Source organism: Odontomachus brunneus, unplaced genomic scaffold, assembly GCF_010583005.1.
Source record: "Odontomachus brunneus isolate Ranch 3 - 2012 unplaced genomic scaffold, Obru_v1 Obru_scaffold_196, whole genome shotgun sequence".
Taxonomy (NCBI): domain Eukaryota; kingdom Metazoa; phylum Arthropoda; class Insecta; order Hymenoptera; family Formicidae; genus Odontomachus; species Odontomachus brunneus.
Genome location: NW_022639646.1, coordinates 430,918 through 440,978, shown reverse-complemented (window position 1 = coordinate 440,978; position 10,061 = coordinate 430,918). Strand labels below are relative to the sequence as shown.

At 29.9% G+C, this 10,061-nt stretch overlaps 2 protein-coding genes across 3 annotated transcripts in view; both read right to left on the bottom strand.

Annotated features, from left to right (window-relative positions):
- Window positions 1-4,805, bottom strand: part of LOC116851896 (thyrotropin-releasing hormone-degrading ectoenzyme-like) — a 9,043-nt gene extending 4,238 nt beyond the window's left edge. Inside the window, exons 1-7 of one of the 2 annotated variants that reach the window (XM_032831789.1) lie at window positions 4,065-4,805; window positions 2,892-2,999; window positions 2,155-2,666; window positions 1,295-1,753; window positions 592-793; window positions 241-400; window positions 84-165 (exon numbers count right to left, since the gene is read on the bottom strand). In XM_032831789.1, the coding sequence (XP_032687680.1) occupies window positions 84-165; window positions 241-400; window positions 592-793; window positions 1,295-1,753; window positions 2,155-2,651 (1,400 nt within the window). In that variant the 5' untranslated portion in view covers window positions 2,652-2,666; window positions 2,892-2,999; window positions 4,065-4,805. The remainder of the gene's footprint in view (window positions 1-83; window positions 166-240; window positions 401-591; window positions 794-1,294; window positions 1,754-2,154; window positions 2,667-2,891; window positions 3,000-4,064) is intronic. The other variant, XM_032831790.1, reaches the window with a different exon arrangement.
- Window positions 4,806-4,952: 147 nt separating this feature from the next.
- LOC116851919 (thyrotropin-releasing hormone-degrading ectoenzyme-like) lies at window positions 4,953-10,055 on the bottom strand. The gene is made up of 10 exons (XM_032831849.1): window positions 9,154-10,055; window positions 8,543-8,729; window positions 8,182-8,341; window positions 8,015-8,096; window positions 7,266-7,588; window positions 6,745-7,019; window positions 6,038-6,228; window positions 5,562-5,867; window positions 5,390-5,471; window positions 4,953-5,183 (listed from the first exon to the last, which is right to left on the bottom strand). Exons 1-10 carry the CDS (start codon window positions 9,591-9,593, stop codon window positions 5,058-5,060), a joined length of 2,172 nt encoding a protein of 723 aa, XP_032687740.1. The 5' UTR covers window positions 9,594-10,055; the 3' UTR covers window positions 4,953-5,057.
- Between the last annotated feature and the right edge of the window lie 6 nt (window positions 10,056-10,061).

Sequence of the window (10,061 nt, the reverse complement as noted above, 5' to 3'; positions counted from 1 at the left end):
CTCTATATATATATATATATATATATATATATATATATATATATATATATATATATATATATATATATAGCAAATCGGCTCACCGTGATTGTACATATTCCTTCATGGCCTCAAGAAAATAGTGTGGAGTGAGAAGATGATATAACATACGCATTAGAACGAATGCTACAATTATACAAACGATAATGTAATTAAAATTTAGCTTAAAAGAATTAATTAACAGCATTTTTTGAGTCTCACCTTTCTTATGATACAGGAGAGAATAAAGTAACTCATTGATTCCACTATCGCCTTTGGCTTTATGAAAAATAGGTTTCGATTCTAAATAAATGTCGCTATCTAATGCAGTCTGTAGATTTTGGACTACGAACAAATCCATTGCTCTTGCTTTTGGCCATATCTGGAAATAATAATTGTTTGCTATTAATTTAATGTGATATATCGTAGAAATAACAGAATGAATAAGCTTTATCATGATTACTTATGATGTGATCCAAGCATTAGATTATTGTGTTATGGTATTCATTACGTTTTTTCATTACAGAAGCAATTAGTTTTGCTGATGCTAATGTATTAGCAAATAAAAAATACCTCGTCTAGAGCAGAGAAACTATAGTATGATGCGAGCATCTCCTTTATCCATAAGTTGTGGCTTATATCCTTGATATAACCAAGAAACAATTGACGTGCTACCTCGTATGATACCAACTTTGCAATATTAATTTTTCGACCATCATAATCTAAATGTGTAATACGAAATTCTAAATTTCCATCGAAATTAATATCTTCTTCCCTGTAAATTAGAAAAGAAGTTACTTTTATTATTATTTTTGTAATTGTTGTGCAACATTTAACGCGTCCATACATATTCTATATAATACATATATAATGTATTTAAATAAATAAATAAATAAATAAATATATATATATATATATATATATATATATATATATATTGTAACGAAATATGTTTTGTAATGTAACAAATTTTACTTGGCAAATATATTAATTATTATGTATGTTATATATACTATTTGTTAGCTTTAAATAACTTTTTATTTAGTTATATTATTTGCAAAGAATTATTAATCGAAAATTGAAAATTTACTTTTGACAACTTTTTTCTCTATCTTACCATAATTAAATTAAGTCAGTTTCAGAATTATATAAAAAAGTACACCATAAGAAAGATTTCCTAAGTGAATTGTTGTAGCTTATTTATCAAGTGTTTGTTTTTTGTGTGCGTCGTGTTAATAATTTAAATAATTATATTTTTGGCTGGCGTATTGCATACCTATAGAGGACAAGTCCAAGTTTTCCCGCGGCTTTCATTGGACTTTTCGGAAGGACGATATAGTCAATTTTTATTATCTCTTTCGATAAAATGACGTTCATGTTATTCTCAAAATTTGACGTAATTAGACGTATTATTTTGTGTGCGTATTTGAATAATTTATTCTTATATGGTTCATGCCATAAGCGGCTTATATTACGCTTTTCGAAATTGTTTTCGAGACCACGGACCATCATAAACGCTAAGTGATAAGTGGATATCGGGTGTATTTTTATGAAATACGTCGATTTCTTGTCATCTTCTCTGTAAAGATCGTATCTTACGGGCACAGAAAGAAACAATGTGAATAATCTTTCGTGTTTGATTATAATTTCGAAATGTGATTGTACATTCGGATCATCCCAACATGGAAACAGCGCTCGTGTTGAGTTTGGATCGTATATATTCGTGATTAACCACCTAGAATATTGTAAAAAGAAACGTTTGATGGGGAAAAAATTTCAATGTTACCGTAACCTAAGTAAATCGATTCTTTTGTGTACATTAATAGAGGTGATGTGAGAATGACGTTTTATATAAAAAGTTTGTGTCATTATGCTTTGATCTGTACGTGGTGCAACCTGCACATCCGTTCATGTGCAGATATAACTCAACGAATCGTTTAAAAAGTTTTCTATTATTTTGCGAAAAATACTGTAAAATTTGGAGCTATTAATTAAAGGAATTTGTTGCATAATCACGCGTCATGCACAATACAATGTATAACGACATTATGCTTTGAATGGACATTAATCTATAGCAAATAATATTATTTGCAAAATCTTGTGCATTACAATTACATTATTTCTTTATTAATATACCTTTTTTCATATCCATCAAAAAAATATGGAAAACTAATCTTGTTTAAACTATCATTGAACCGAGAATCGTGTTGTATATGTAAGACATGTACTCCAGGCTCTATGAATTCGGAAAAGCTCAGAGTTAAAATTTCATCTTTGGGACAATACACTATTTTATACAAAGCGTAAGCAATTGTTTCTGTTTCAAAACATCCCGGCGGTTGATCCGGCTTCATAATTACTGTGCAGTGAAAGTCCACATCTATATCACGCGCGTTCAGAGTTATATCTGTCGTAGGTTCTTTGACCTCAATTGTGATATCGGTTGAGCCATGTATAACTTGATGATGCGGCAGTATTACAAGATTCACGATATACGTTATCGGTATCACATTGGTAGATAACTTCCTAGTGAGCGAGCAATTGTTGCTGATGTGCTCGTGAGAAAGCAAAAGATCAGTCACAATAAATATTGTGGAAATGCTGATGAGTAGTCGTAGAAATTTCACCTCCATTTCTGACAAAAATATCTGGATAAACAATTTATTTGTTATTTTAGAAAACTGCATTATAATATTTAGAACTATGTTATAATATCTATAATATCTATAAAAGATTTTTAACAAATGTTCATTTACTTTGATTATATTATATTAGTAAAAAGGAAGAATGAAGAAAACGAGTAGCAGGACAGAGATTGTATTGTTTATCATAAAAGGAGTAATATGTACTGGTGACATGTAGATTATACTTACTTCACGCTTATTTCAGGCAAAACAAATAATTATCCTAACATTTCGCTAATGCTGACAAGCCGAGATTAATTCGCAGAGCAAACAAAACGATCATAAATCTGAAATATTCTAAAAGACATTTGAAGGGCACATAGGTGGGATTAAAACAGCAAAACTTTTAAGATAAGACATCAACAATATATCAGTTATATAGTTTGAAATAAAGGACTTGAGTTTCCTGATTAGTCAGCTGACAACTCCGTGTTGACGGTGGTTACATGATTGAAAACGACAAAAGATGAAATATTAGGCGAGAAAATAGGTCTGTTTGTTTCCGGAGAACTTGTCCATCAATGCAGATTATTACAATAAGAGAGAATTAGAGTGAAAGTATACTTGTTAATATGCCAGTGCAAAAGTTCATCACAAACAAACAGACCTAATGATATAAATAAACGACCTATTTTTTCCTGCAAACCATAGCGTTATTACTGAGAGAAATTCGTGCATATCATATGTAATACAATTATGGAAGTGCTCCGCATATTGTGTTTATTTGTGTTGATGTTTAATGTCTACAAGTAGTTATTCGGTTATATTCGGCACAAAGCCATATAGCCAATTTTCTATCAAAACAAGGCGATCTATTACATTTATTTTACGATCATGTTATTTTGCCAAAAAAGGAGTATTCGGAGCATTTCGCAAAAGTATAGAACAGATTTTATGTATCATTTTAAGGATATATCTGTTTATTTAGCCACGGTTTGCAGGAATTTTGAATACAGTTTTTTTCGCTTCTCAATTCAATATGACTGATCAGAAGCCTTAAATAAGCTCAATTATAATATACATAATATGTGATACAAATGTAATACTTTTGACGGATATTAGAGTAATTTCTCGCGAGAAATGATGATAAATATATTTAACTTAAAATGTTAGTATAATTGTGTAATAATATTTAGAGGAATATAATCTCCTGGAAATTAAGAATGCATAATTAATACTTAATATTTTTTAATCTTTTAATTTTACTTAATCTTAATCTTACTTAACCTTTTTTTTCGCGAAATTGTACATGTACGAAAAATATCTTTCAAATTGCAAATTGTTAAACCAGATTTAATGTGTTGCACTGGTTATTACTACTTCTGAAGACAAGAAATATAACTTGGAAGTGTGATATCTTACCTTTTGGACGACTACAATATAAAAACGGTAACAGTCGTTAGTAGCGTTATATATACGATATGAATATTGACAAAGCAAATCCTATCCTGTAGCCTATCATGGTATGAGCAAAAGATCCCCCAATATACTAAACTTATATTTAAAATGGTTTGTTATGAAAAACGAATTAAATTACGTAACCGCCACTAAATATTATTTTACACGATACATTCGAGGCATTCAGAAAGAGAAAGTATATATAATATATCGGTACAATACTTTAAGAGAGGCAGTATATAAGAGAAAGTATATGTATAAGTAATTGACTATTGTTACCGATAATATTGACCGTAGCAATAGTGTGTAATTGACAATTTTTAATTATGAGTTTCTGTTCATAAGTTGCTGTATAGAATTTAACATTTACTTTTTCCTGGGCAAACTGCAAATGTGATTTTTATTTCAAATATTACTTTCAATAGGGTATATAATTACAGTCCATAGAGCAAGATAATTGCAATTAAATTGGCAACAAATGCTTGTGTATTCGGAAATGTAAAATTACGTTTTTAGTTGTCATTTCCACTACGGACCAAGTGATACTGTTTCTTCAACCGACCAACGTTGGTTTGACAACCTAATGCGTTGTTATCATCCTAATTAATAATCTATAACGCGCGAGAATGAAGAGAAACGCGAAGGTCGTTGTATAAGAGTTATAAGGTGAAAAATAAAAAATAATATTCTCCGCGGAAAATACGTATGTATCTTTTTTTAAGCACTCATGCTTTTTTGTATATTTTTTTATTTCTTCTGTCGACTCTTGTACGGTATAAGTTACGAAAAAATATAACATTACTTTATGCTATAAATATCCTTCATATAATATATATAATATATAAAATAATATAAAAAGCCCACACATTATAATTCGTATAAATAATGGTAAAAATTATAATTCGTATAAATGATGGTAAAAACTATGCATCAGCTAGGTTACATCACTATAAAACATTAATCCTGAAATACTGTAAACTTCCTTCGCTGTTTTAATAGCTGATCTCGTCGTATTTCTATCAGTTTTTCAACCTTGCTCCATAGTTCATAACCAACAAACTCCGTGGTTATGCGCATACTTATCTAAAACACATTACGTGGATATTAATTAGTAATAAGGTAACTAGTCACTAAGGCCAATATAATGATAATTCGCAGCATATTTTCTCATGTTTTAATAATTAATGCAGGTTAATATACACGTGCTTTATTTAAATAAATAAATATAAAATAAAAAATAAATACTAAATTAAATAAATTAATAACAAATGCATAATTGTAAAATTTACCTTACTGAGTAGCATTTCGCTATGCACATTCATAACGATATCACCGAATAGAGTTAGATTACCGTGAAAATCGTGGGGGAATCTATAAAATTAAAATATATTATATTTAATCAAAGTAGACAAAATTACATCTAATAATAATAAAGAGTATATTTCTCATGAAGAAGAATACCTATCTATTATTTGGAAATAATTATTCAAGAAAAAATTCAGCACTTTTTGCTTTGCAACATGTTTCTTAATAATAAAACGATGTAATTTTCCCATTGATAATTTTGTTGTATTGATCTCATAGGGTCTCACAATCGACATCCATTCCAAATAATGTAATAAGATATTTTCATCTTCTATACACATTAAGCGTTCTAAAATCTCCATATTTTCTCCTTCAACGCCTTGTTGCCAAAGCAGTTTCGAAACAGTCCTATTTACGTTCATCATTCCGGTACAGTACATCCAGTTTGTCCACCGCGTAATTCTACGACATAAGCAATTTAAAGAAATAAGCACTTGTAACAAAAATTTAACCCTTTATTTAATTCTTCGATCATGCAATTCATCAATCATTATGCAAGATATAACATATTAAAAATTATTATAAACAATAAGTAATATTATAAACAAACAGCAATTTTAAAGAATATTTACATGTTTTGTTCACTATTGTGTATATACGCGATCAATTTTTTGGCAGTGACCTTTCTGCATTCTTCATGGCCGAACTCGCAAGCCCACTTTATTGCTAGTAATCTTAGCGGCATCGTCATTTCAGTATCGGATTTTTGTTCTTCGTATCCCACTTTACGAAGAAGTGAATTCAATATAAGCAGAAACTTTGCCTGGAATCCGTTACGTAACATGAATTTTAAATAACATTGAACTCTCTTTTATATCTTGGAGTGAAATTTTGTTCGAAAACCAAGTAACAGCTGAGTCCAATTCGAGTTATTTTTTATTCTTATAAAGTGAATTCTCTAATCGGAATTATTCAGTGAATATTTTCACTCGAAATTGAAGAATGATTCCGAAACATTCCACCGTCAGCGAAATATATTAACTCCAATCGAGTAACATATCATAAGAAATCAGAATCTTATCTAAGCTTGATTGAGATGTTCACTGTTGTGATATCGAGCGGCAGTATTTTCACTATTATCTCGATATTATCTACTATTACTTTTTATCCCAAGATATTTAGAAAACAGGTATCATAGCAGATAAGTATAAAACATCCATATCTGTATTTGCAAGTCAATTTGTTATATTCTTATTTAATTTCTCGACGATTTGCGACAACTGATAAAGTATAAAATAACAACTGAAAAGTTCTGTCCGTTAAATATGTTTTTTCTCACCTTTGTCGATTCGCCTACTGAAAACTTTAAGAAAGTCGACATATACGAGAGAATGTTAAACATTGGATGCCATACTATATAATTAGTCTCGTTATTTAGAAACTTTATAACATTGAAGAAGAGTAAAGGTTCTATTTTCCCAGCTGTTGTAAAGTAAAATGCATCGTTGACAATCTGTGCTCGATTGAGAACAGCTATGCGTGTAGAGTTGGCAGACTGTAAATACTTCGCAAGCAGTAACCAATTCTGGCTATCGTAATTAACTCGATAGTAACCTGTCGTAAAATAAATTATCTATCTAAGATATTTTCGAACTTGTGTATCAAGAAGTGATTTTGAAAGATATCGTTGCACTTTTTATCCAAATTTACAATCTGTATATTCTTAATAGAATATATTAAACTGATTATGAGATACTTGCTGCAGTGAAAAATTCTACAATATTTTTACATATGTAGATATATTTCCTTTTTTACTACATATTTTTAATAGAATAATGTAGCTTTTTAGTCTGTGCTTACCGAATAGTTTCATATTGACTAAAAGAAAATGATTTGATTCAATGTTAGTAATAGATGTTGTTTCATTTCTTTTACTCCAAAAGAAATTAATGTACACTTGCATGTCTGGCGTCATAACATAAGTAATGGGTATAATAAAATTGAAGGTATTATTAGAAAATGTTGCATTATACGTCACTGTTTTAATATTATAGTTCCGAGTAAATGTTATTTCTGGGTGGTGTATTTCCGTTAACCATAAGTCCATTATTTCTTTTATTGTATATATTTTATGGTATCTTTGAGGATATATTTGGTCAACGATTGTCCAGAAATTTGTGTTGCTGGCGAAACAATGATAATAAAAATATAAATTTTTAATTTCAACAGAAGTCTCTCTCTTTTCAAAGATAACTTGGTAGAAGAAAGTGTATAATTCATTCAATCCTAAATGTGTACATAATATAATTATGTATATAAAATAACGTAATGAAAAATGGTTACGCAACTAATTAGCTAATCATACGATAAAACATTGTATGTGTACTTTTTGCTTAACATGCCTCGAATTTGCTTAACATGCCTCGAATTATTAACAAGAAGCTATCTTTGCGTAAGCTTCCCCGCTAAGATACAAAAGCCGAATGCACAATTTCAAGTAATATAAAATTTTCAATTAAAATACAATAAAAAATACATATATAATATAGATATAAAAAAGTATATAAGAATAAAATTATATAATTATATTATTACATCAATAAACTCACCGTGATTGTACATATCTCTTAATAATCTCATCAAACTTTTGTGGAGTGATCAAATAGAGTAACAAACGAATTATGGCGAATGCTACAATGATTTAAATCGTAATGAATACGAAATTTAGATAATTTACAACAATTGATTAACCGTATTTATCAAGTCTCCCTCTCACCTTTCTTGTGATACAGTAAAGGGTATAGTAATCCATCAATACCATAATCCCTCTTAGATTTATGCATAATAGGTTTAGTCTCTAAATAAATGTCAATATCTAATGTAGAAAGTAAATTTTGGACTACGAACAGGTCCATCATTTCTTCTCCCAACCATATCTAAAATCAATAGATTTTATTATATCGTCAGAATTGTTCGAAATAACAAACTAAATAAGCACTGCGTGACTATTTATGATATGTTCAGAAACGCTTAACTATACAGAGTTAATTACAGAGTTAACATTGCGTTTTAACAGCTGAAGCAAATTCTATATTAATTCATTAAGCATTTTATTAATTCTCATTTGAAAAAATTACCTTATCTACAATGTAAAAACTGTAGAAGGACGCAAGTATCTCATCAAGCCATTTATCCTCAATGTGAACATGCGAGTTCATTACACCGATGAACAATTGACGTGACATTTCGTATGATACCAACTTCGCAATATCAATCATTTTTCCAGGAGAATCTACTCCTTCCTTGTACATAACATCTTTTTCCCTGTATGTTGAAAAAAGCTACTTTTGTAAAAAGTCTTCGTTAAAGAAATTAATTGTTATGTAACATTCAACGTATCCCTACATATGCTGTGCATACTTTGGAAGCCTTAATCTTCTATTTGTTTGTACTATTCCGGCAATTATCAAAATTATCAAGTTATCAAAGGAATATGCAAAATCATTTCCTGCAGCATAAATTTCGAGATTATTTTTTTAGTAATAACATTATATGTTTTCATTATAATATCCACGACTACGTTTTAAGGATATGTAATAGTAAATAATAAAAAAATGTCGATCACACATAGAGAGAAAGATTCGAACGTTATGTCATATAAGCACTAACACGATCACGCTACACTTCTTGTATTTCTTGTACATACACGTCTTATAGAAAAATATGTATTATGGTTTGTCTTGTATACCTGTAAGCAATTAGTCCAAGACGTCCCGCAGACTTCATCGGGCCATATGGGAGTATGACATGGTCAATTTTATTTATGATTTTAGACAAAATGATGTTTACGACCCAATTAAAATGCAATATGGTATGATATGCTACTATGTGCATGTGTGTGACTGATGGCGTTGCTCTCCCTTCTTGCCACAAATAGTTCATATCGTATTGTTTGGTGTTTGTTATCAAACCATGGACGAACATAAATGTGATGGAATAAGTAGAAATTTCGTCAAAGTGCGTGTAAAACGTCCTTCGTACATTTCTATCTTGATAATCATACCATTCAGGTACACTCGAGAAGATCTTATATGATATATCATATTTCACTGTCATATGCAAGTATTCTTCTATCTCCGTATCATACCAGTTTGGAAACAGTCTTTTAATTGCGTTTGATGAATACATGTTGGTGACAATCCACCTGCCGTATTTGAAAAAGGAATTTGGGTAGGGAAAAATTTTCAGCCGTATTATAAGCTCGATACACGATTGATTGATATACTTTCATAAAGATCATGTAGATACGGTGTCTAATATTGAAGAAGTATGTATTACTACATCTCGAATTATATAAACTTTATACAAAGATTTCAGCGCATCGTATACTCTGGTGGAAAAATATTTCTTATAACATCTTTTAAACTGCAAGGATATCTTCTACGCTTATGAAATGTTTCAAAACAATCTGGACATATCCGGATTTTATAAGATTCTTACAAAAGTTTCTTCTCTTATTTTTCGCTATGACGTGTGAGGAAAAAAGATTCGTTTCGAAAAAGCTCAGCAATATAGAGATTAGTGCTACGAATTTTCAAATTCTTGCGGGGGCATTTAAGAAACCCGTTAAAATCCACAGGAAACATATGAAAATTT

Excerpts from the sequence above, each read along its gene's own strand:
- LOC116851919 (XM_032831849.1), bottom strand. The coding sequence starts at position 9,593 with ATGTATTCATCAAACGCAATTAAAAGACTGTTTCCAAACTGGTATGAT. Across the intron at positions 7,020-7,265 it reads AGTCAATATGAAACTATTCG|GTTACTATCGAGTTAATTAC; the intron begins GTAAGCACAGAC and ends ATTTTACGACAG. Across the intron at positions 6,229-6,744 it reads CAGTAGGCGAATCGACAAAG|GCAAAGTTTCTGCTTATATT; the intron begins GTGAGAAAAAAC and ends AACGGATTCCAG.